Below are 26,246 nucleotides of genomic sequence, written 5' to 3'. Positions count from 1 at the left end.
TGTAATAACATGAATTCAGAAGCCTAGAAGTTAGCGTGAGAATACAGTCAACAGCAGCCAGGTCAATGTGATGCCACCAGAGCCCAGCTATCCTAGTGCAGTAAGTCCTGGATATTCCAAAATGGCTGACACACAAGAAAGTGACTTAATGTCAATCGTATGAAGATGACAGAAGCCCTTAAAGAGGAAATGAATTAATCCCTTAAAAAAAATACAGGAAGATACAGTCAAACAGGTGAAGGAAATTAATAAAATGGTTCAATCCACAAAAATAGAAATAGAAGCAATGAAGAAAACACAAACTGAGGGGACTCTGGAGATAGAAAATCTAGGTAAGCAAATTAGAACTATAGACACAAGTATCACCAACAGAATACAAGAGATGGAAGAGAGAATCTCAGGCTTGTAAGATATAATAGAAGGGATTGACACATTGGTCAAAAAATATTAGATCTAAAACATTCATGACAAATAATCATACAGGAAATCTGGGATACCATGCAAAGACCAAACCTAAGAATAACAGGAATAGAAGGAGAAGAAGAATCTCATCAACATCTGCCTTCATTTCATCTCATGCATTGATTTGCTAACATAGTCCTTTCCTGTGCTGTGTGGGGTGGGGTACAGCGGGATAGGGTGGGGCTAGATTACCATACTAATCTGTTTCTTGAACATGCATGTTTGTACAGGCTAGTTACCAGCGTGGAGGTGACACAACACTTATACCTCAGCCTGAGAAAGGAAACGTGATTGGTCACTGATCCCATGGGTATAATTTAGATGGTGATTCAAGGATTGCAGACACATTAGTTCTTTACGTCAAGTAAGGAAGTAAAAAATAAAGATCACTGATGATTTAGGAGCAATGAATTGAAATATTATCAAAAGACACTTACTCCCTGAATTTGTACATAGTTCAGAAATGTCTCCCTTTATACCTTTAAAAGGAGAAAGATATATAAAGAATTCTCTTTTCTATTATGTTGCTATTTTATAGTATACATTTTATTTTTATTTTAATGTTTTTACTTCGGATTATTTTTAATTAATTATTTTATTTATGTACACTGCAAATGTTGCCCCCTCGTGATCCCCCTTCAGGAGCTCTTCAACCCATAACCACTCCCCTTTGCCTTTGAGAGGATGCTCCCCCACCACAGCCATTCCTCTTCCATGGGCCATCAAAGCAAAGGCTGTGAGTTTTTCCCTCCTACTTAACTAAGGGGAAAAGCAAACAGAGAAGAAAATATGTTTGCTGCATACACATTGGGTCACAGTGTTCAAAACCAGGGAAGCCGATCTGCAGTTTGTTTCAAGGAGCATGCCCAGTCAGCTTTCGACTCTCTCCAGTATTCTTGTGGTGACAAAGTTTTTTTTGAGCCCTGAAGACTACTTACTACTACTACATCATGCTGGAGCAACCGCCCTCTGCCCTTTTCCCAGTGTCCTCTAGAGACACTCATAGCATACCCCTGTTCTCCAGGCTTCCAGAAACACTTATGTAATGCCCTCTCCTTCCGTCCTCTAGTAACCCCGGGTGTCATAGTCTTGTTCTTCTGTACTGAAGCCTTGGTTCCCTCAGAGTCCTCTCCCAGGAGATGCTAGATACTCAGTTTTATAATTTGCACACAGTCTTATAGTGAGAACAGAGAGGGAGTTGCTAAGATGATAGTTGAAATTATACCAATGTCCAAAGAGATCTCTTTTTTTGAAGCATTTAGGGCACAGTAATGCTCAATAGCAGGCAAATGTTTGCATACAGTGTTCATGATGAGATCTATCTCAAAAAAGGCACTTACAGCCTTTAACAAAAGATAGATGTGACTAACTACTATTTGTTACAGTTCTTCAGCCAACTGATTTTCTTTTTGGAGACAAGGTCTTACATATATCACAGATTTGCAATGAACTCATTATGAAGTCTAAGGTGGCCCTGAACTTAGTTATTCTTGTGCTTTAGTTTCCCAAGTACTGAAGTTATAGGCAGGCACCATGGCACACTGACAAGAAAAGAAAGGAAAGGGAAGGGAAGGGAAGGGAAGGGAAGGGAAGGGAAGGGAAGGGAAGGGAAGGGAAGGGAAGGAGAAAAGAAGGGAGGGAGGAAGGAAGGAAGAGAAAAGAAAAAGGAACAAAGAAAAGGAGGAGGGAGATAGTTGTAGACACCAGAATGTGTAATTCATGTGCTTACTGACTACAAGAAAAAGATGTGAGTATAATGTAACATATGTGTTCTTTTTGTACTGAACACTAAGGTAAGTATTTAAAATTTCCTCCCATCAGTAGAAAAATAGATAAATATACCGTGGTTTATATACACAGTGGAATAGTATTCAACTATAAAAAGAGTGGAATTATGTCAGCTACATGTGTTGAACTCCTATTAAATAAGTCAACACAGAGAAAGAAACATGGTGTGTTCTCAGTTTCACATAGAAGCTACCCAAGTAACAGCAGAGGCAAAGGAGAGGTCACTGGGGCTGTCGCAGCCCAGGAGGAGAACTGAGGGTGGATAGTCAGTGAGTATAGGGGTAAGGCAGTTTAGGAGGAATGGATTCTGATGTTCTGAGCACCAATGACAACTGTAGTTGTCACTAATTGTAAACTCGAAGCAGCCAGGTGAAAGAGTCTAGAAATCACAAGCACTCAAGAACAAGCACGTAACAAGAATCTCTGTGTAATCATTACACACTGTGCCCATGTGCTAAACTATCATGCTGGATCTGATAGGTATGTATGGTCACTATACATTAATAAAATTTACCAACAAATGGGCTATTTTGCTGTATTGTAGAACCTGGATCACAAAGCACTCACATTGGATTCCTGACTTGCTAACATTATAATAATTTATAACCTGTATCTCTTCAAGCCTGTTTGTGCCATTTATTTCATGGAACTTGGAATTCATATTTTGTAATGTTGTAGTATAAAAAAAATGAGGATTTGTTATAGTTCCTAGCACATACTTGACCCTCAGAGAACATGACCTGCTAATGGTCTACATTATGATAGCATCAGCAACTAGAGATTAAACTGGTTAGGGGGCACTGAAGTAGAAATTCCTGATTTCTTTGGAGGCTCAGTTGTGTCACATGATATTTTTATGGAAACTGTCTTATAAGAGGATATTTTGCTGAAGCAAACACATGGGAGGATGTTTTACTGAGAATAGAAGCATGATGTTTTTCTGCAAGCTACCTAGACAAATAGCATGTGTTGTTTTGTTAGAGAGGACATATGATGTCTGGAGAAGATATAAGTATAACTCAACAGATAGCTCTCTTTGCCACTCTTTGTTGATCTTCATTGGGCTTTGCCGACATTGGGCTTTGCCGATGCTGGTCTTCACTGGCAATGCTGTGACATTGGTTCACCTTGCCTTCTTTGCTGATCCTCCTTTGTCATGACATCATAGAAAGAAAGGCATGAAAGAACTTCTGGTGGTGTTCTGGTGGCTTCTTGCTGATTCTACTTGGACTAAGGCCAATTAACAGAGTCTCACAGTTTTCTTCTGGATCGAACTGCTGTTGCTGATTTGTGAGCGGTGTTTGCAAGTTGATCGAGCTACCACTGCTGATTATATACTGACAATGAAGACTGGAATTGCCCAAAAGAGCTATTTCTAAAGAGGTCCACAACCCCTTTCACACTTTTAACCAAACTTTCCACTACCTCTGGTGGATGGTGGGCTAGAAGGGAAGTTAAAGCATTTAAGAACCCTTACTAAAGTAGGTTGTGAAAAATCTGAGCCCACAAGACACCATAGATGCTATTGAATTAAGTTAGTCCTTATCCACTTTACCACTGTAAATCTGAGTTTCTTCATCTCAAAAGGAAGAGAAGTCATTATCTTACTGATGACTGATGGTCATGGGGATAACCAGAGGCTGTGACCTCAAGTCTGAATGGCTGTAACACAATGCTATGTGAAATACTGTCATTAAAACTTGGGTATTCTGTGACCTTCAAGGACCATGATTTATTAAGATTGTGCTCTATGCAATAGACCAAAAATAAGAGAGAACATTATTTCTGGGTCACAATATCATGTGTATATATAACTAGCAGAAACATTACAGAGTTCTACTTCCAGGTGGTATCAGATGCCACTGGGATGCAACTGTCTCTAGTGGCTGTAAGTGCAGAGGAAATACACTCTACTTGGATAAATGGAAGAAAGGGGGAAACTCAACTCCTTATTCTTGGGATTTGAAGAAAAGAAATGAGCATCCGGAGTCGCCTTCCCCAGAACCATCAACCATGCAGCCATTCTTATGTCTGTTCTTTTAAGTCTCGGCAGTAAGAAACAACCTCAGCTTGTTTTCTATTAAAAATTGTTTTTGTTGCTGTTTTGATTTACTTCAAAACAATCTTACTGAAAGAATTTTTCTCAGCCTGGGGTGATGTTTCAAATGATACCTTCTTCATAAAAGTTGGTGGGGAAGAGTAAGGATGTTGGAGTGGGGTCCTGTCGCACTGGTCACACACGCAGTTTGTGTTCCACAACATAACTGCAGGCAGGAATTAGAGAGAGGAGCAGATCCAGGAAAAGAAGTCCTCTGATGTCCATGGAAACAACAGGTTTTTTTCTTTTCCTTTTGATCTAAATCCTTTTTCCCCCCTCATTTGATATTTTGTCCTTATTTTCAACCTACAAGCCACAATATCAAGGCCTTGTGTTAAGACTGAATTAACTGTTATATCAATGCTCCGAAACCACAATCCTTGCTTCTTGATGTTTTTCAATTAAAGATGAATTTTGCTACAGGGTTTTGGAAAGGTTTTGATTCTGGTCACTAGTTGTCACTGATATATCTAAGCTTCCTTTGGTGTACAGCCTTAAGACATAGGCAAAATGGGTAACATTATGTTTCTTGGTGAAGATAAACACACTTATCAGTTTGGGTATTTTAACACTATAAATACTAGAATCATAGGAATTCATCAAGATAATTAACTGCTGCAAATCTGCCTCTAGGGTGGCTATTCACTTGTACGTCAGGCCAACACAGGAACCAGTTTCTGCAGATAGAAACTTCTCTGTGGAATTGCCTCATATTTCAAAGGAAGGACCTGAACTCTTGAGATGTGTTTACTACACTGAAGGAATGAAATGTTTTCATTGCCCCAAAGTAAGCATACATAATGCTTAAACATAATGCATATACTTACAAATACACATAGGTATTCATAATACAGTTCAGATTTTAAAATCAAGTCCAAGTAACATGTTTAATATGATCTTGTTTTATAGGTAAAGGCAGTCCATTTATTATGCAGCTATCTTTAGGGAGAAGGAGAAAAGACTACAGATTGACACACAGTCCCAATATTATCAAAAACAGTGCACACTGCTGGTTGGAATTCTCTGTGGGTGACAGGAACAAGTGGCTTTTATACTTTATAAGTAGTTTTATTCCATATCATATATTTATTGTAATATATTAAAATGTTTTTGATAATTGGTGGAATGGTGGTCAGTTTTCTTTAAGTGAGACTCTAGGTCAGTTGGGCATGCCCTGGTGTATGTCTCCACATACGGTAGGGTATACTCAATGCAAATCGGACTTGGTGGGTTGTGTGTGTGTGTGTTTGTGTGTGTGTGTGTGTGAGAGAGAGAGAGAGAGAGACAGAGAGAGAGAGACAGAGACAGAGAGAGAGACAGAGAGAGAGACAGAGAGAGAGACAGAGAGACAGAGAGAGAGACAGAGAGAGAGAGAGACAGAGACAGAGAGACAGAGAGACAGAGAGACAGACAGAGACAGAGAGACAGACAGAGACAGAGAGAAAGTGTGTGTGTAAGAGAGAGAGAGAGAGAGAGAGAGAGGACTAGAGGACTTGAAGTTGGTATGGGTGGATCTAGGAGGAGTCAGGAAACAGTGGGAAGTGAAGATCTTCAAAATCCATTGTAAGGAGTTCTCAAAGAATTATTTTAAATATGTATTAAAATCAACTGAAGTGTGCATATGTTATTTTTAACTTTTACTAGAAATTAGATAGAAAGATGATAGATAGATAGATAGATAGATAGATAGATAGATAGATGAAAGGATATAGAGTATTTGCATTGTTTGCATCTAATACCAAGGAAAATTAAAATGTTCATTTTTAAATGGCATGCACAGAAATGGCTGAGGGTGAGACAGTTTTTTGTTTGTTTGATTTTGTTTTCGCTTTTGTTTTTAAGGACATGTAGGATGAGAACCCTAAATAAAAGCCCAGTAAACATGATACAATGCTTTATTCCTTTCTGTTTTTTGAAAGTTTCATACATGCCAACACTATAGCTTGGTCATATCCACCTCCTACTCCCTCACCCCAATGCCCGTCCTCCAACATGCTCCCCTCACAGCCCCTTGCCTTTACTGTCGTTTTTCTTTTATAACTCACATATAAAATGCAATAACTGGGAGTCTAGACAGGATGGCTGTGAAAGGTTGGCTTTGGGCATGACATGGCTGTTGCACACATAAACTCGCTGTAGCTGTGGTTCCCTGCCCTTGACATGCACAAAAATCAGGACAGTTAAACTTTCAGCTTAAGGTGGAGAGAAGCTCCTGGTATTCTGTCTGTGGCTGAGGAGCTAACAGTATGTATGGCTTTTGGAGCAGAGAACATCACTTTCTGAGGTAGAAACACTGGTAAATTTTCATATGCATGGGTATCAGGACAAAGAATAATTGAACTCGTGAGTTATAAAGAATGATTATAAAGATGTACATATTTTCAAAGCAGTGTTATAGAATTAGAGGTTTTGAGAAATGACTACCTAAATTTTCATTTTAACATTTGTTTTAAAACATGTACAACTGGAAGACTTGCTGACATCTATTGTGGTCTCCTAACTTACAGACAACACTACTAACCTCTAACATTGTGTACTAGGATAAAAGCAAGGGGCAGGGTGACTTTGTTGTCTCTATTTTGATTTCAGTATTTTTTTTAAAAAAAATATTAACTGCTGCCTCCAAATGTTCACTTCCTACATTTCTTCATTCTATTCAGCTGAGCAAGGAAAACTCTGGCAAGGTTTTGGGAAGAAGAATTCTCGAGGATTTGGTGAGTGTGTTTTTGAATTTCCTTCTATTTTTTTCTAGTGATGATTTTTAACATTTTTGCTTCAAATAATAATAAACATATTTACAAACGTTATCTGCTGGAGCAGCCAGTTTCCTCCTCTTTCTTCCTGCAGCTCTCAGTGGCTCATTTGTGACGTTCAGTGTGTTTCAGCCTAGTCATTGGCCTGCTTCTTCTCAAGACATCTCTGGGTACTCAAGCTGCAGAATTAGAGGATGATGGCTCTACCACTGTCAAGGACCACGATGGGTCTTGAGCTCAGGGGTTTTGCCCAGTTTTCTCTCAAGTTATGGCTTTAAAAAAATAAATTTGGGAAAAGCTGGAAAAAGTTGAGGAGGAGGGTGACCCTGTAGGAGGGCCAGCAGTCTCAACAAACCTGGGCCCCGGTGATCTCGAAGACACTGGACCACCAACCAGGCAGCATACACCAGCTGATATAAGGCCCCCAACATGGCAGAGAACTGATGGGTCTGGGTTCAGTCAGAGAAGATGCACCTAACCCTCAAGAGACTGGAGGCCCAAGGAGTCTAGAAGTCTGGTGGGGTGGAAGGTGGAGGATTGAGTGATATCCTTGTGGAGATGGGGCAGGGAGATGGTATGGAATTGGGAGAAGTCAGAGGGTGGACTGGGTGGGTAATAAAGTCTGGAGTATAAAAAAAAGTTTAAATAAAATTTAATAAATAAATAAATAAACCAAAAAAATAATTTAACTGTCTATGCAGATCCTGGGGAATTCATTTATTAAGCTTGTCTTCTGCAAGGATATTCTCCCTATCTGCGACATGTCCTCATTCTCCTTTGAAGATGAGAAGGTTTGACTTGAATATGGGTCAGTTTCTGTGTCTTCTTTCTTCCATCATGTTTGTTTTTAAGTCTACCTAAAGAGTCATTATCATACTTACAATCATACAGATTTTTTTTTCCAGGTAACCTCCTGAGTTTCATTTTACATTTCCCAGTGAGGGCTATGATTCATTTGAGTCAATGTCTGTAGGGGTATAAAAACTATTTTATGTTTATTTATTTAATTTTAGAGTAGGATATCCATTTATTCTCATGTCATTCGTTGACAATGTTCCCTACCGTCTCCTTTATCATCTTTGCTTATATGTCAAAGAGAAGCAGACAGTGTTATGGGTCTACTGCCTCTGTGGTCTGGACCACATTCCATTGATCTGTTTCTGTATTTTGCAGTTGATACCATATTGTCTTGCTATAGATTTATAATAATGATTACTATAGCCCAAACTTTCTTCTTCAGTGTTATATCAGTTATTCTGTGTCTTTGATCTCTCCATGAAAACTTTAGAATACTAACTTGTGATATTTGCTGATATTCTAAGTGATATTTCATTGAATCTATAGAATAAAACTGAAGTCCTGATGCTACTGAGTTTATCTATGGGACAGAAGTATCTCTTATTCAGTCTGTGATGTATGTCATCAGAAATAAGTAGCTTTATCACAAAGATCTTGAGCTGTTTGTCAGATTTATACATAAATGCTTCTTTTCACTAAGCGCTAATACATAGTATTCTGCTTCTAATGCAAATGCCTTTTGTTGTAGTTGAAATATAGTAATGTACAAGATCTAGTTCTTTTCAGCCTTGTGTCCTGAAATCCATGCTATGAATCAATAATTCTCAGCAATGTTTTGGTTACTTTTATAAATTGTCTGAGTTGTCTTCAGTCACATCAACTGTAGACAAGGGCAGGTTCATTTCTTCTCTCCAAATCTCTACATCTTTTCTTAAAAGTGGCTTATCTTAATTTTATGTTTATGCCTGTTTTGCCTGCATTTGTAGATATGTACTGTGCTCATGCAGTGGCTGTGAAGGCCAGGAGAGGGTGCTGGAAATTTTGGAGCTGGAGTTACGGCTATCTTAAGCTGCCATGTGGGAGCTGGGAATTGAACCTAGGTCCTCTGTAAGAGCAGCAAATGTTCTTAATTTCTCAGTCAGCTCTCAAAATCCTTTTCTCTTTTTAGTTAATAGAAATGTTGTTATTGTTGCTATTTAAATGTGGAATGCTTTGCAAAACTGTGTCAATCCTGCAGAAGGGCCATGCAAATCTCTGTAACAGGCCACTGTTTGAACATCTTATGTGATATAAGGACTAGTAAGTGGAACTACTCACATACAGTGCTTTACCCTCAGCAGGAGAGACCTAGCCTCTCATGATTGTGTGTCACACTGATTATTTTTTAAGCTGGTGTCAGGTTTTATCATGTTTTCCTTCCACTCTTCATATACACGATGGCTTAGGTAAGGTTCGGCTGCCAAAACTTAAGCAGAAATTTGGTTAGAACTACAGCAGAACTCAGGAATGGAGCATCAACAAAGTGTCACATTTTTATCATACCAGTGAATTAGTTTTCTGAGAAATGAGAATATGACAAAGTACCTGGTCCCACGTGTTTTCTTCCTTCTTTTCAACAGGCAACTACACAATGCAATGGTTGAAATTACATGAGGCCCTTGTATAAGTTCAAAAGTTATCAGTGCCATATTCCTGAAATTCCAGAACCACAAACCTAAGCTAACCTCTTGACTTTATGTAGTACCCAGATTCAGGTTTTCTGTTACAGCAGAAAATGATCAACAATATTACATTAGACATCATCTGTCTGTTGACATGATGCATTCTATAAACTGATAACTTAGTTTTGCTGTATCCTCTCCTTGCATGTCTGGGATAAATTCCTGTTGGTTGAGGTGCAAAAGGTTTTTAATTTCATGAAATTGCTTTTCTGAATTGCAATTTCTGAATGACTTCTGTCCTGTTTAGAAAGTGTCTGCCTATGCCCATATCTTGAAATGTTTTTCCTATTCTCCTGTTAATTTTGGAATTTGTGTCTCATACTAACTAAGGTCAATAACCCAGCTATAGCATCCTTGGGTGTTCACTCAAATGACCTCAAGTCAATCTATCACACAGATGTTTGCATAGTAGTGTTTAGTGCAGCAGTATATACAACAGTTGAGTTACAGGGTCAATATGGGCATCCCGCAACAGAAATACTCATAAGGGAAACATGGTGTATATTTATATACACAATAAAATGTACAGCCATGAAGAAGGATGAAGTTGCACTATTGGAAATGAATAAAACTGGACATAATCATACATATGAATCAAATCAGTATCAGACAGGTCAATATTGCATTTTATGTCATGTATGGGCTCTAGGCTTATTCATGACATCACACACAAGCAAATACACACACACACACACACACACACACACACATACAAACACACCAAGTGAAATGAAAGAGTGAAAGTTTCTCAAGAAACAAATGGACAGATGAGCTAATGGAAAGGCATGGTAGTAATTTCTTTGTTTTGTTTTTGTCAACTTGACACAGCTAAGGTCATCTGGGAAGAGAGAATATCAACCAAGAAAATGTATCTGTAAGATTGGCCTGCAGGCAAGTTAATGGGGGCATTTTCTTGATTGGTGTTTGATGTGGGATGGCCCAGCTCACTGTGGGTGGTGCCACCTCCTTGGAAAGGTGGTTCTGGGTTGTATAAAATAAACAACCCGAACAAGCCTGTAAGCACGACTCTTCCATAGTCTCTGCTTCAGGTCCTGCCTTGGATTCTAGACCTGATTTTCCTCAGTGATAGACCATGACATGGGATATGTAAAGCAAGTAAACCCCTTTCATCTCTAAGTTGCTTGTCATGGTCTGTATTATAGCAATAAAATCAAGCTGGCTCAAAAGCAGGGAAACAGGAGAGGGTATGTGTTGGACCGTGGTACATGCTCACAGTATACTTGCATGAAAGTGGCTTCTATGTGACCATTTGTAATACAGTTTTAAAACCTAAGTGTTCCATCTATTGATGATAATCTTGGCACAAATTTCCTTGGCCACTATTTATTCTTCTTGTTTTAAAGCAAGTCTACCTATAGTTGCAAATGTGGGTTTGTTGGGTACATTCAACCTACACTAGCAAGCTCTGTTCCAGGCCCTGGGTTCATCTGTGGTTACTGACAAAGATAATTTTACCTGGCTCTTCTGACCCAGTATCTTGTCATGTGTTTCATTCTCTTTGGTACTTGTAGGATCTGCCTTTTGTCTTTGGCAGTTTTCAGAACTATTATGTTTGATCCATGTGTATTTTCTTAGTCTGTTCAGAAAAGCCGAGATATTCTCAACTTTAGAAAATTCTTCACTTTTACACCCTCAAATACTATATTTTATTACTCTTAATTTTCATTATATTTGTGTGTTCCACAAAGCTCTATTTGTCCATAGCCCTATAACCTCTTTCCACTTAACTATATTTTATGTATGTACCAACTGTAGGAAAATAACTAGTTTTATTAAGGTAGAACCAAGTGTCAGAGAGAAAATTAAATTTCTTATATTGGGAATTGTTAAATGTATTTAAGATGGAAAATGCCCAAATGCTAGTTAAAATGGATTAACTCACTGGTATTATAAAAAATTAAAATGTAAAATGGACTACATTTGGAGTAGCATCTTACTGTTTGCAGAGAGGCGGAAGTGGTGTTGGAAGTGTGATGGATGGGATAGCATCAGTGAGGGGCAGGCTACTCATGGTGACTCACACTTTTGGATTTCATTGCTGTAAAGGAATTTATTCTGTAAAATAACAGGAAATATCCATTTAACATAATGAGCATTGTGAAGTGTAATGTTGGCATCTTTTGGCTTATTGAATGGTAGGAAAGCTTATTAAATAAAATGTTTCATGCTGGCTCTGCTATTTGTAATACTAACGAAAATGCACACTGAGTGTTTGATCTTAGTTAATTCATAAGACCCAGGATTAATGTTATAAAAGGGTGAGACATTAGAGCCAAAAAAAATAAGAGAATCATTCATGGTCACTAATAAATTACACTCTGAGGGCTTGGCTCTCCTTGCAGGTAATGATGTCACACAGTGATGAAGGAATAGTTAAGCAGCCAGTGGAGTACCAGTGCTGGCAGACTTCCTGGACATTGCATCACTCTTGGCTGAACTGCAGCTAGTAAAGGGAACAGACGCTGAATTCTGATGCAGCAAGGTTCACCTAGTCACATCTTTGTGAAGAGTAGATTCAGCCAACACTTGAATATGGAAGTCCCAGATAAGACCGGGGATTGTGGTGAAGGTTGATGCTCTAGTCCCTCAGAGGCAGAGACAAGAGAATCAGGAGTTCAAAGGCTGCCTAAGCTTATAACAAGCATGAGGTTATGTGAGAACCTGTCTCCAAGGCACACTAATAAGTCACAGGGCAGTGGATAAGAGGGCAAGAGCACTGGGAGGTATATTATGCTATGCAGCCACATAAGCAAATATATAAATATACAGCCCTGGACTTGCAAAATCCCTTGGCTCTATTGTGCTGTATGATTTCTATTTACACTGGCTGATGGATCTGATCAAGTTGGTAGCCTGATCAAGTAAAACTCCAGCTTCCTATATAATGTAGATATTGCCACAAGTGGTGTTTGATATAGACATTGCCACACGTAGAAAAAGAGGGAGTTGGTAGAGTGAGATGTTAAAGCCTGTGTAAGAGAAGAATAGATATTAACAGCAGTTGACGCTAAATGAGACTGGAGGTTAGAGGTGGGAGTCCTGATGTCAAAACCTAAGAGAATATCTGTGGGTGGGGGAAGGGGTGTGTCCTGTATCCTGATAGGCTTATGATTACACAACTGTTCAGACTTGTCCAACTCTGGATATTAAATGAGTACCTTTTATGGTATACAAATCATACATCCTGAAATTAAAAAAAAAAAAGACGACTTGTTTTGGAAGATGTCACTGTGAGTACACGTGAGCACAGGTGTACAAAGTCTCTGGATTACTTTCTCAGTAACTTTATGTGAATCTACAGTTATGTAAAATGAAAGCTTTTTAGACACCCCACAATACGTGCATCAGTATTGATTGTTAACAAAATAAAGGAACTTATTGGAAAATATGTTCGCCTTGCAAGCTATCTGATGATTAATGTAAGTTCAATGTCATGAAATGCTCACTCTACTTTGAAATACTTAATTCCACTTGAAAGCTAGGCTAATGGCTAGTATCTAGTATCTTACATTTCTTTTCTTTTTTTTTCTTTTTGCCTCAGATCAATCTCCAACTAGACTGAGCACATTAACCATGTGCAGCTTTGGTCTTCCTTGGAAAGTCACATCACAAGCCCTCTAAAAGTGTTCTCTATTGATAAAATATGCCATTATTTTATCGTATATATCATATATTAAAGACAAGAACTTAAACTGACAATATAACGCCAAAATGTATCAGACATCCTCAGAAATATTAAGGATAGCTAGGGAGCCTTCCTAAGGCCCATGTTCTAGCAATTATAAATTATAATGGAATAACAGAAAAAAATAAGTCCAGATTTAATTCATTTCAGAACAAGCATAGTGTTGATTTTCATTCTCTATTATTTCTTCCTCTTCTTCTCCTTCTCTTTCTCCTTCTCCTCTTCCTCCTCCTCCTTCTTCAACTTCTTCTCCTCCTCCTCCTGCTCTTTCTCCCCTCCTCCTCCTTCTCCTCCTTCTTTTGAAGGGTTAAACCATACAATGAGCCATTGGCAGTAAGAGACAGCCAGTTGGGCTATATTTTGAATAATGAATGTTGTGGTCTGTCAGTCTATCAATCTATCAGTACATTTTGCATAGGTCTCCTAATTAAGTAAAATAAAATCAATGAAATTTTTATCTGAAAAGAATTTTAAAACTGTGTAAACACTGTTCCTACTGTCAGATCATGATTCATGTCTATGAACAGGCGAGGAGAGTGTGGGACGAGGCCCTGCAAATGTGGCTTCTGAGTATATACTTCCCCTTTCTCCACAGCTAATTCCCTTTCAAGTCTTCTAAACACACTTTCTCACAGAAGAGAAAATTGCCCACAACCAGCATGCTCTCAGTCTCACATTTTCACTGATTCACCCAATGGTGATAATTCACAAAAGCCCGGTTTACTGAGGACTACCCTTAATGGTTGGCCTGACAACTGTGAAGTGGAAACATTCCTCCTTTACCTTTTTGAGGCCTTTACAAAAGGACATGATGTCCCAAAGGAGATGAATGGCTCAAATCAAAACATTTTTTAAAAACAGAACATGAAAACCTTATGGTTGGATGATTTGAAAACAATTTAATAGTTTATTGTCATTTTTCCTTCAAGCTATGGTTGGCAAACTTTTCTCAGCAAGTTGTACATGAGGCATTTTTTATTTATGACTTAAATTCACAGATTATCAAAATAGGTCTACATTTTACACAGGTCTACTTTCATATGTCCCAAAGATCCTATCTAAATAAGAAGCATTGATATATATTCCCATCCTAAATTATAGCTAATTGATTCACTTGTTCTGAACCCAGCAGGCACCACCTGAGTCCAAGTCTGGCAATCACAACTTGTCTCCAAAACCAATCATGAACCTTGACTCATTTTATGCCTCTATTTTTAAGGAGAGGCATGAAATCAGCCAAGAATCATAAACTGTCAAGCACATCAACATGAGCAATTAGAAAGAATAAAATGAGCAGGGCCATGAGAAGAAGAGGAGGAGATGGAAGGGAGGCCGAGACAGTCTGTATCATTTAACAGCAAGGGAAGCTAAGCAATGTCATGTCATTAGGAAATGTGAGTATCCACATCAGGAGGGGAAAATATATACCAGAGGAGAGCTTAGCTTGTGGGTACCATCTAGGTTCAGTACTCTGCTAAATTCATCCAGTGCAGTTTTTAATGTGTGTGTGTGTGTGTGTGCGTGTGTGTGTATGTGTGTGTAACATGCATGTGCACATTTGTGTTGATGGCTCAGCAATGAGTAAACTGATCAATCTAACTCATTTAATTTTGGAAACAATATCGTAAGCCGTACAACCAAAGTTATTATAAATATTAATCTTCCCATTCCCAGATTCGGTGGTGCAGGCCTGCCATACCCATAATCAAGACACAGAAGTAAGAGCATCATAAATTCAAATCCTACCTGGACTACAGAGCAAGTTTATTGCCAGTGAGAGCATTCTGTAATGACCCTGTCTAAAGATGAACACTGGCAAACAAGTAAATGTGTACAACAAAATAGAGTCCCAGGCTATGGCTCAGCGCAAGCACTTAGCCTGAACGCATTGGCCTCTTGTTTCATCTCCAGCACAGCACCAAGCACCAGATGGCATGTGCATTTTACAGTGCGTTCTGGACTTTGAGGCCATACACACTCACATTGCAGTTGAGAGAAATTTAGACTGGATTAAGTCTTTCAGAGGACAGAAAGGCATCTTGCCAAAACCCTGAAAGGTGGTTTAAAGACAAGAAGTTTCCAAATATCAAGAAATATACCTCACGCAAATATGAACACACCCTGCCATGAGCACACAAAATAAGAAACGGTGGCTTGGTGACAGCATTCAGTAAACAGATAAAATGTGACCCAATCCTTGGTTTTAATCAAATAGTGTTTTTAATCTCTCAAATCAACAAAATGCTTAAAGAATGCAATCTTGTATACATCATAACTAAAAGTGACATTTTGCCTGTGATTTTTCTATGATAATCAGGCATTTGCTAGTATTAAAGTTTCAAATATTATAAGCAATACTACAAGTGCACTTGTATCGTTTGTGTTATATAAACATGGTATCGTAGATTAGTGCACCCTAGCTCTTCCATCAGGGTGCTTGACAGACTCACATAGACTTGGTGAACTTCTCTCCCTGTTAGACCTAAATTAGAAATGTGTGAGTCTGTCCATATCATGTTCATTTGTGTTCACATGTGATGTGTATGTGAAGGACAGAAGACAGCCTTGGGTGTTCTTCCTTGGGTTCTGTCCACTTCATTTTCAGAAAGCATCTCTCTTTGGCCTGCAGTTCATCAGACGAACTGAGATAACTTGCCAGTGAGCCCCAGATATCCACCAGTCTCTGCCCCCCTAACAAGAGGATTACAAGTGTGCGCTACTATGCCCAGGTTTTCCTATGAACACTGTGGATGCAACTCAAGTCTCCGTGCTTGTAATGCAAATGCTTTAAGCCCATCTTCGTCCTTACATGCTGTGATCACAAGTGTGCCCCATGCCCTTGTGGCACAGGTACTTTCAAACAAATATTTTTCAGAGAAAGAAATCAAAGTTTTCATTGTCTGGCATCAGTCTATCAAGACAATTTAGATATAATTTTGGTCATCATACAAGGCTGATAAACCAAGAAAGGGAGAGGAAGGGAAGGAAAAAGTCTTATGGTTTTGTTTCAGATATAGCTTGTCTGAGATTAGTTTTAAATACACACCTTTCAACTTTATCAATAGCTATATTTCTCCATAATAATATTTTTTTAAAAAATCAAATACATTAAATTTTTATTCATTTAAGTATATTCTGAAGCTGGATCATAATTAAATTTCTAGTCACTTCTATTTACCCGTCCCTTTTCCTTTGAGATTTCTGGGATGAACCAACACACCTGAGACCCTTCAGTGAAGCTGTGTGGAGAGCACAGACATCTGTAAGGTCGTCTGGTTCTGTCACAGGTCTTGGCATGGCCGTGGCATTGGCATCTGTGAATGTGAAGGGCACACATGCCTCAGAAGCAAGTCACTGTCAACACACCCAAGAGCTTATGTATATACATACTGCACATTTGAGAAAGGAACTGTACTCTCTCCAGTTGCCTGGGTGACTTGCACCAGTGACTTGTAAAGATGACTGTGAAGACATGTTAGGAAGGGAAGTGAGGTGCACAGTGACCCCACTAACCATGTGCAAATTGTCATAGGAAGGCGTTTGCTGAAACTATTCAAGCTACACTTAGGAAGAAACTGTAGATTCCAATGTTTGTTCTTTGTTTCAAAATGAGATGAAAAATATCAAGTTTTTAAGTAGTATTTCTTTTTGTTATTATATTACATAAAATAATTTTTGATATTTTATGTCTTCTGGGTTTTTCAGGAGCATCTCTTTAAACCTTCAAGACATACCATTTTTCTACAACAATCCATTTCAAGTATATGTATTGTGTCACACTAGATAGTATGGTACCTAGATTTGAAACTATTTTTTAAGTGAGTCAAATTCTTAACTTTGATGATAAATTTATCAGTAATTAAGGGCATAAACATCTTTTATCTGATGATAGACTTGTTACACTATGGACCTCTGAACTATGAATTCGAGAAGATCAGGTATCATACAACTATCTGGTACTACAACTACAAGTCAAATTGTCTTTCTTATTTTTAATATTGGAATATTTTAAGTTTTATACTAAAACTAAGTAAAATGCATGAAGAATTCTGTCATGTTTGTTTAAAGTATTATACCTTTTTTCTTCCTTTTTTAAAAATTACAACCTGAGGATTAAGTTTACTCAACCACTAAGCTACATGTATTCCAACCTTTGGAATACTGTGTGTTCAGAATATCTTCTACAAATTTATTGATAACAAGGCTACATAAAGAACATGGATGTCTTAGACGAGAATCTCCCTGTAAAATTGTGGAAGAACAAGTTATTTTATCATATCAAACTTAGACCTGGCTTGCTCCAAGATTTCAGCTACTGCATTTTCTTTTAATAGTACAACAAATACCTCATTTAGAAGAAAACTCACAGTGAAAAAATCACAGTGCACTCAAAACTCTGGTAACAAACAATACCTCCCAGTGATGATAATCTCATCCACTGCATAGTATCTGTGTCTTGAGTCAACAGTGTGCCCAGCTGGATAGTACTGTCCACGCAAGTGCAGCCTTATTTGAGTGGCTTTCATGAATTCTTGAAGTGCTGAGCTGTTATAAAAGGCATTGTACCCAGGACGATGCTTCTCTCCAGATGTCAGAAGGTCAAAGGTGATGTTACCATGGGAAAACGGGTTAAAACTATCAAGGAAAGAAAGTTTATATTTTAAAAATATATTCACAGTAATGATCAAATAGAAATCACAAGCATGGTTTATTTCTATACAGTGTCAATAAACTCTCAAGTTTTTCAGTCTGAGGAAACATTCTTTTATTTCACATATCAGTAAAGAGAGGCAGACTAAGAGATTCTTGGGAAGGCAAATTCAGATGCCTGACTGAATAAGATGGATATCGTTACATAACAGCAGTGGGTTGTAAACAGGAATACACCCAACCCTTACAGGAACCTTAAACAGTTTAAAACTCAACTCTAAGGGGGCTGTGAGTCACTCAATCTCCCTAAAGCCAATGATGGAGAGAGATTTCTTCCAGCCTAGGGAGTTGGCTGGCCCACAGACTCATACTAAAGCACTGGTTCATTAAAAATTACTTTTTGAGATGTTCATACTCAGGAAACTGGAGACAATTGACAGAATCAGGATTTTCCAAATCTCCATTGTCCTCCATTCCCCAAACACTGCAATTTCTGGCAAAATACTGCCAGTCCTCCCAGGGAGAGCTGTCTGCCTTCTTCCTCTGGATCTGTATTGCCACAGGCTGTGGTCTGGAGAGCTGAATGACGATTTGAAACACCTGGGAATGGAGAGCTCCGTTACTGTCAGGGGTGGTGAAATTGACACAGATACAAGGGAGGAAGCCAAGATATCATATTTGAATATTAAGGCTCAAACTTCCTCCTAGTTATTGTGATAGACAACTTAAGAAACATCTAGAAACTTCAGACCTATAATCAAGGTAGCACATTCTATAATTACATATTTCTTCCTATTCTCAATGATTTTATAAATTACAACAGACAAATTATGTTTGTTTTAAAGATACAAACAAAGAAAATGACTCTCATAAAGTGCATATGAATAAGCACCTGCTCTGTTGATGTATGTTCTTAATAAAAGAAGGTCCAAACATTTCATAAATTCCATTTTAATATCAATCTCTAAACATTAAACACTGGATTTTAGCTATTGTGATTTCATTTATAACAACTCTATGTTTTGCTATGCCATAGGTTAAATTGTGCAAACTAGTGACTATGTCCAAGAAGTAACTACAGATGCCTGTGTATGTGACCTTCTTGGAAATGGCCATTACAGATCTAATGAACCTAGGATCTCAAAATGGGATTATTCCATTTAAAGAGAAGATGAGAAGGGAAGTTAACAAATTCTGAGAAACACAGAAGAGGGCTCTGTGTAAATGGAGACAGAATCTGGAGTTAGAGGCCCATGAATTAAAAGTTATCACCAGGAGCTGAAAGAGGCAGGCAAGACTCTTTTCTGTCAGGGTCTCTGGAGGGAATGTATCCCTGACTGCCAACACCATGGCTACACATTTTGAGTCTTCAGGAATGTGAGAGAGCACAATTTCTTTTCTTGAAACCATGAACTTGGCAATCATTTGACTGTAGTTGCTAGAGCATGTATACCCACCCGGCCTTGTCCTTGATTACCTGGTACTGTCCATTTTCCAAGTCTATAGAAATGACCACTCCTTGATTGAGCTGTGTAATGTTTGTAAACACATGAGAGATCCATGAAGTAGCAACATTGTCATCATTGATGAAGGAAAGAGGGTGGGCGTCAGGATTCAGCCGTGGCACTTGATGCTGGGGTGTGTCTTCCGCACCATTGGGAATGCAGTACTGCTGAACGGAGGGATGGACACGGGGGTGGCTGCCTGGACATCGGCAGTGTGGCTGGATGTGCAAGTGAGGAAGGTCTCCAGAAAAGAGTTCTAGAATCTCTCTGAAATGGTCCAGAGAAGAAGGTAAGGACATACAACCTCACAATGACAGGACTCCTAAGAGCTGATACTATTCTTCTGTTATTTGGAGGGTGGCCATTTAGCTTTGATATTTTTTTTTCAATGGTACATACAACTCATTTTGGACAATAAATATATTCACTATCCTAAAGTCCTGTGATGGTTAGTGTTGACTGTTAACTTCACAGAATGTAGCAGCACCTAGAAGGCAAGGCTCCAGGCATGCCTGTGGGATTGTCTGTGTTAACGTTACCCCCTGTGAATGCCTATAAGACACTGTCTAGATCATACTGACTGATGTGGAAGACCCGTCCTAACTGTGGTCAGGATGATGTCCTTTGAAAAACATCCTGGATTATATGAAGTAGAGAAAAACAAACTGAGTTCTTACAAGCAAGCACCCCTTCCTCCCCACTTTTCCACCATGGATGCGATATGACCACTTGCTTTGAGCTCTTTCCGCTTTCACTTCTCCATCATGATGGATGGTACCCTGAGCTGTGAGCCTAAAAACACCCATGAGGTGGCTTTTGTGAGGTTATTCTGTCACAGCAACAGAAACGAAACTAAGACAAATGTACTCTTAAAATGGTAGGGTTTTGGTTTAACTTTAAAAAGATTATGAGTATGTGTGTGTTTCCATGTGTTGAGTGTGCATGAGTGTATATGTGTGTGCATATGTGTGTATGTGTGAGTATGTGTTTGTGTGTGTGAGTATGCATGAATGTGTATGTCTGTGTGCACATATGTGTGTATGCATGAGTGTGTATGTCTGTGTGAGAATATGCATGTATATATATGTGTGTGTGTGTGAGTGTGTGTGTATGAGTGTATGAGTTTGTGTGTCAGTGTATGAGTGTGTGTGTCTGTGAGTGTATGTGTGAGTGTGTATATGTATGTGTGTGACAACAGGAATGTGCAGGTTAGTGCACAACTTTCCAGAACAATTTTCTCCTTCCTCTCTGGGTACCTGGGACAGAACTCAGGTCATCAGGTTTACACGGCTATCACTGTTGCCATCTCAAAATGATCCTAAAATCTGTGCCATCTCAATGACCCTAAAGTGTGAATGTTTTACATCAAGACTGAGCAAGCCTAGTGGAACACACCTGTAATTCTAGCTCTTTGGATGTTCTCATGAAGAGTTTCAATTTAAGACCTGCCTGAGCTACAGAATGCATTCTAGGGTAGCTAGACAACTTACTGGGATCATGTCTCAGAATGAAGAATACAAAGAGGGCTGGAGGCATATGTCAGAGGCCAGCACTTGCCTCTTGCCTGCCTGTGAGGTCCTGTGTTCAACTCCCAGGACTTGGAAAAAAGGGGAAGAGGAAAGGAAGAGGAAGGGAGGCAGCATGTACAAGACCTTGCTCTCTATCAAGGGATTTTACTTAAATTCAATGTCTCTGTGCCTATTTGGGATAATGTAGAAAGGTGTCATATATTTAGGTTTTAAACTGACTTACACTGTGAGTGAACAGCAATATATTGAAAATAATGAGATTTAAGATGACATCTCCAGTTCATTCAGGGGAAAGCATAAGAAAGCATGTATCATTTTATAGGCTTCTCATTTGGGTGAAGGGAGTGAGGCCAAGGCTATTTGTCAGTGGTTTCCTGTGACTCATAGATTCTGGCTTCCTGAAAGGTTTCAGTGGCTTCAGACTATAAGCCAGCTGCCAATAGCCAGATAAGAATGCCAGGGGCAAGCATATCTATTTAATTTTTCCATTAAGAAAAATATGCCTGCTCTAGATCACCACAGGTCATTCTCTCCCCATCCTTCTCAGCATAGTCTTCCAGACAGTCAACACCAATAACCCAAGTCAAACTAGAGGAAGCAGACATCCTTTCAGTCCCGGAGAGGCGATGGTGGAGGTGGGTGGCGTTTTCTTTCACCAAAGGACATGAAGTGACTACTCTAAATCTCACTAATGATTTTCCACTGACATCAGCTATTGAATGTGTTCCAAAGTCAATAACTGGTATGAAATCTTTGTTCTGGCTAGAAAAAAATCTTTATTCCAAAGAACTGTAGTGACATTACTCTTCAGCATAGTAGGCATAGGCAAAGGAGGGGTGAATAATAGTTGGTAAGGGTTCCAACATTTTTAGTTCCTCCCCACCCTATGTTATAACATCCTTGTTCAGGCATCTGCTGATTCCACAGATTATGGGTTTACCACAGTAGCATCATTGAGATGTTTCCCAAATTTGTGAGAGCTAGTCCTGACATGCAGAATTTTAACACACTAGTCTCTGTATTTCTTGAAAAGATATGAGAGAAAAAAATCTCTTGAAAAGAGTCAATGAGGGGCAAGGAATATCTCAGCAGCTAGATACTCTTGCAGTAAATACATAACAATCTGAATTTAGACCTCCAGAACTCATGCACAGGCCAGGCACAGTGCTAGTGGTATGCATCCGTGATCCTACCACTCATATTCAGAGATAGAAGAGACAAAAGAATTCCTAGATGCCTTTGACAAACTAGTTTGGAGCAGGCTGAAATGGCTGAAACAAGAGAGACCCTGCCTCAGAACAAGGTAGATGATAAGAATGGACAGCTAAGGTTGTCCACTGACTTATGTATACAATTTCCTACATACTAACACACGCACACACACAAATAAATGAATAAATATTAAAGAAATAAAAAAGGTAAACTCATCCATAGAAACACATTGTCTTACTTAGGGTTTCTATTGCTATAATAAAATGCCAAAGCAACTTGGAGAGGAAAGAATTTTTTCAGCTTACACTTCCATACTACTGTTCATCATGAAAGGAAGTCAAGACAGAAACCCAAATGTGGTAGAAACCTAGATTCAGGAGCTGACACAGAGATCACAGAGGCATGCTGCTTACTTGCTTGTTTGCTATGGCTTACTCAGCCTGATTTCTTATAGAACCCAGGATCCTCTGCTGAGGAGTGGCCCTTCCCACAGTGAGCTGGGCCCTCCCACATCAATCACCACTTAAGAAAATGCCGTACAGGCTTGCCTACAGCCAGATCTTATGAAGTAGTTTATGTCAAGTTGATTTAAGACTACCCAAAACAACCATCTTCTTGTGAACTTGACATACAAATACAGAACTATTAAACCATAACCTTTTCTTTTTTATTAATCTTCAAGATCTCACATTAAAAGCACAAATAACAGGATGGAGAGATAGCTCAGATGTTAGGAGTACTGGCTGTTCTTCCAGAGGTCCTGGGTTAAATTTCCAATAACCACATGGTGGCTCACAACCATCTTTAATAGGATCCAATGCCCTCTTCTGGTGTGTCTGAAGACAACTACAATGTATTGTAAATGAAATAAATAAACCTTAAAAAATAAAAGGTGGGTCTTTCTACTTCAGATGAAAACACACACACACACACACACACACACACACACACACACACACACACAAATAACTTGAAAAGTCCCACAGTCTTTGCAAATTTAAATACATTAAATGTTCAATCTCTTAAGTATCCATCCTCTTAAGTACCCAAAAATCTCTTTTTAAGGCTCAAAATTTCTCAACTGTGGGCTCCTGTAAAAAATTTAGGTTTAATATTTTCTTACTTCAAGGAGAAAGAGACTGGGGGGAAACATCACAATATAAATAAAGCAAAAAGCAGTCTCCAATAGTGTAAGTCCAGTATCTGGGATACACTCATGGTCTTCTGGGCTCCTTCAAAGCACTTGGGTCATTTCTCTGGCTCTGCTCTCTGCTGCAAAGAGCGTGTCTCCTAGGCTCAGCCTGGTTCCACTTCACACTTGCTGCTGTCCTTGGTAGTTATCTCATGAATCACTGACATGTCCAAAATGTCAGGGCCTCTTGCTACAATCGGGCTTCCCTTTTACCAGTAGACTCTTCTGGGCTTTCTTCACATATTACAACCCTCACACAAAGTCAGTCCTTGGCTGTTCTCTATGACTTCTTATGTATGCCTTTCAAACCAACACTACTTGGGTGACTCTTACACTACAAAATTCTCTAACCAAAACGTCTGTATTAGTCAGTGTAGAGGATCAGAAATTATAGAATGAATACTATATATATATATATATATATATATATATATATATATATAAAATGTTTTATCACTATATATATTATTCATTTTATAAGCTATGTTCTTGTGTATGTATATGTCCTATAAGCTCTGTTCCTATACATAACATATAATATAATAATATTAATATATCATATATGATAACTATATAGACATATATATATAGTCTGTTGTTCAGCATGTCCAACAATGGCTGTCTACCAGTGGAACATCAAGAATCCAGTATTTGATCAATCCATGAGGCTGGATGTCCCAGCTGGTCTTCAGCATACGCTGGAATTCCCTCCAAATAGGCTCTAATACCAGTGAGGGAGTGAACTTGTTTCAAAAACAAGCAGGCAAAGAGAGCAAGGTTTCCCCTTCCATGTTCTTTATGGAAGCTTCCAGGAGAAGATGTGGTGTAGTTTGAAGGTGAATCTTCCACGTCAAATGATCTAAATTAGAAGTGGGTTTTCTTGCTTTTAAAGATTTAATTAAGAAGACCTCTCTCACAACCCATTTTGGTTTTAATGAATCCCAGATATCGTCAAGCTGACAATCAGGAGTTGCAACACACCTAAACTTTCTCAACTAGATTCTAAACTAGGATTCCTCAGGATTCAACTCCAGTGGAATCATGGTCTTAAGATAGAAATAGTTTGTCTTCAGGAAACCCTAAGGTAGATTTCTATACTACTCTATAGATGAGAAAATGTTTGGTGAGTACTCATCACATTCTGTATGATGGTTTGTAAAACATACAGAACAATGCACAGCTATTCTTCAGATGTCCAATCGGTATAGAGTCCCCATCCCTTGAGACTCTTGTGTGTAAAACTAATGGCTTTACAGTTTCACACTCTACAACAGTCACAATTTCTAAAAGCAGTTCTGAAGTCAATTTTTAAGTATTAGCATCTACTTTATATAGAATTTTTGAAAAAACACATTCCAATCTAGGTTGCATCAACCTATTTTCTTAGAGAATATTTTTGTGAATAATTTTGATCACCCCATATTATACAGAGTTACTGGCAGAAAAATACTAGTGAATGAATGTAAGTTAGGCCAAAGTAAACATGAACAAATATAAATTAGATGATGTTTGCCAATTGCTATGAAGATGAAAAAATTATATAGTCTCCAAGGTACTTTGAGTGAATTGAATTTGTCGTAGTATCTCAAGCTTTAGTAGACAGCATCCATTTACCTGTTTGTAAGTGACACATTGTAGAATCGAAAATCTTGCATTCTTCCAACAAACTGCTCTGAACCTGAAAAATATGCACAGCTAAGAAACTCCAGAATCTAAGCAGGCATGCAGGTTATTCATCTGATATTCTTTTAAAATTACAAAGCTTTAACCTATGTCCCCATTGACACCCCTGGAATTCTTGAAGTTTTGAGTCTGTTTTCTAAGTCTTCATTTTAACAGTAATTGTATTTATCTTTATGGCTACTGCAAGACTGTGAAGTCAACATGAATCTCTTAGCAGATTACTTCCAGACCTCACATATAGCTGCACTTTCTTGAGTTTCTCTTTCATTTACAAACCTTTAAATCTATTATTTCCTGAGCCTTAAGCTTCATTGTCATCTGCTTTCAACAGCAATTTTCTGAATATTTGTTCTGCCAGCAAAAAAACTTCTGTTTTCAGATCCCTCCCATTTTAGTTCAAACTGAGGAATGTGGATTCTAACTAAAACAAATGCTCATCCATAAAATCTCAAAAAAAAGAGAGAGAAAGAAGAAAAAAGAAAGAGAGAAAGAAAGAAAGAAAAAAAGAAAGAAGGAAGGAAGGAAGGAGGAAAGAAATAAAGAAATAAAGAAATAAAGAAATAAAGAAATAAAGAAATAAAGAAAGAAAGAAAGAAAGAAAGAAAGAAAGAAAGAAAGAAAGAAAGAAAGAAAGGACAAACCCACCACAGATGGATGTAAGATCTGCTGCTCAGGGATATTGTGTCATCCACATATTACCTCAGAGTACAAATTTAGTCTCATATCATCATCCCCTAAGGATTCTTCTAAGCTCATCAGGTTCAATGACCACAGCACCACCACAGGTCCCTTTAAACCTTACTTAGATATCAGCTTTCACAGACACACAACTATTTGTTTACTTACTGAATGCTTGGATATGTGAGAGCAGAAAAACTCAACAGAGTTGAAACTACAAGGAAGGGAAAGAAAAGGTAGAGAAGGGGCAACAGCTCAGGTAAAAAGCCTGTCAGGGAATTCCAACAGGCTGAGTTAGATCCTTGCTTGCTCTGAACCACAGTAAAAGCTTCATGCAGTGGCCTGCACTTACAAGCCCAGCACTCATACTTGGGGCAGTTAGCCTGGAAAATGCAGCAAAAGCACAAGGAAAGAGCTACTTGACCAAGGGGGAACAAGAAAACACTCAGAAAAGGAAGGGAAGGGAAGGGG

General features: G+C 38.6%; 1 protein-coding gene across 2 annotated transcripts in view; it reads right to left on the bottom strand.

Annotated features, from left to right (window-relative positions):
• Positions 1–26,246, bottom strand: part of Ush2a (usherin) — a 668,288-nt gene that overhangs the window by 565,107 nt on the left and 76,935 nt on the right. For both annotated transcript variants that reach the window (XM_028760212.1, XM_028760216.1), the window contains exons 4-8: positions 25,029–25,092; positions 19,454–19,748; positions 18,392–18,576; positions 17,740–17,961; positions 16,547–16,640 (exon numbers count right to left, since the gene is read on the bottom strand). In XM_028760212.1, the coding sequence (XP_028616045.1) occupies positions 16,547–16,640; positions 17,740–17,961; positions 18,392–18,576; positions 19,454–19,748; positions 25,029–25,092 (860 nt within the window). The remainder of the gene's footprint in view (positions 1–16,546; positions 16,641–17,739; positions 17,962–18,391; positions 18,577–19,453; positions 19,749–25,028; positions 25,093–26,246) is intronic.

Source organism: Grammomys surdaster, unplaced genomic scaffold (genome assembly GCF_004785775.1).
Source record: "Grammomys surdaster isolate TR1022 unplaced genomic scaffold, NIH_TR_1.0 130, whole genome shotgun sequence".
Taxonomy (NCBI): Eukaryota; Metazoa; Chordata; class Mammalia; order Rodentia; family Muridae; genus Grammomys; species Grammomys surdaster.
The sequence above is the reverse complement of the archived record's forward strand: the minus strand, read 5'-3'. Positions and strand labels throughout refer to the sequence as shown.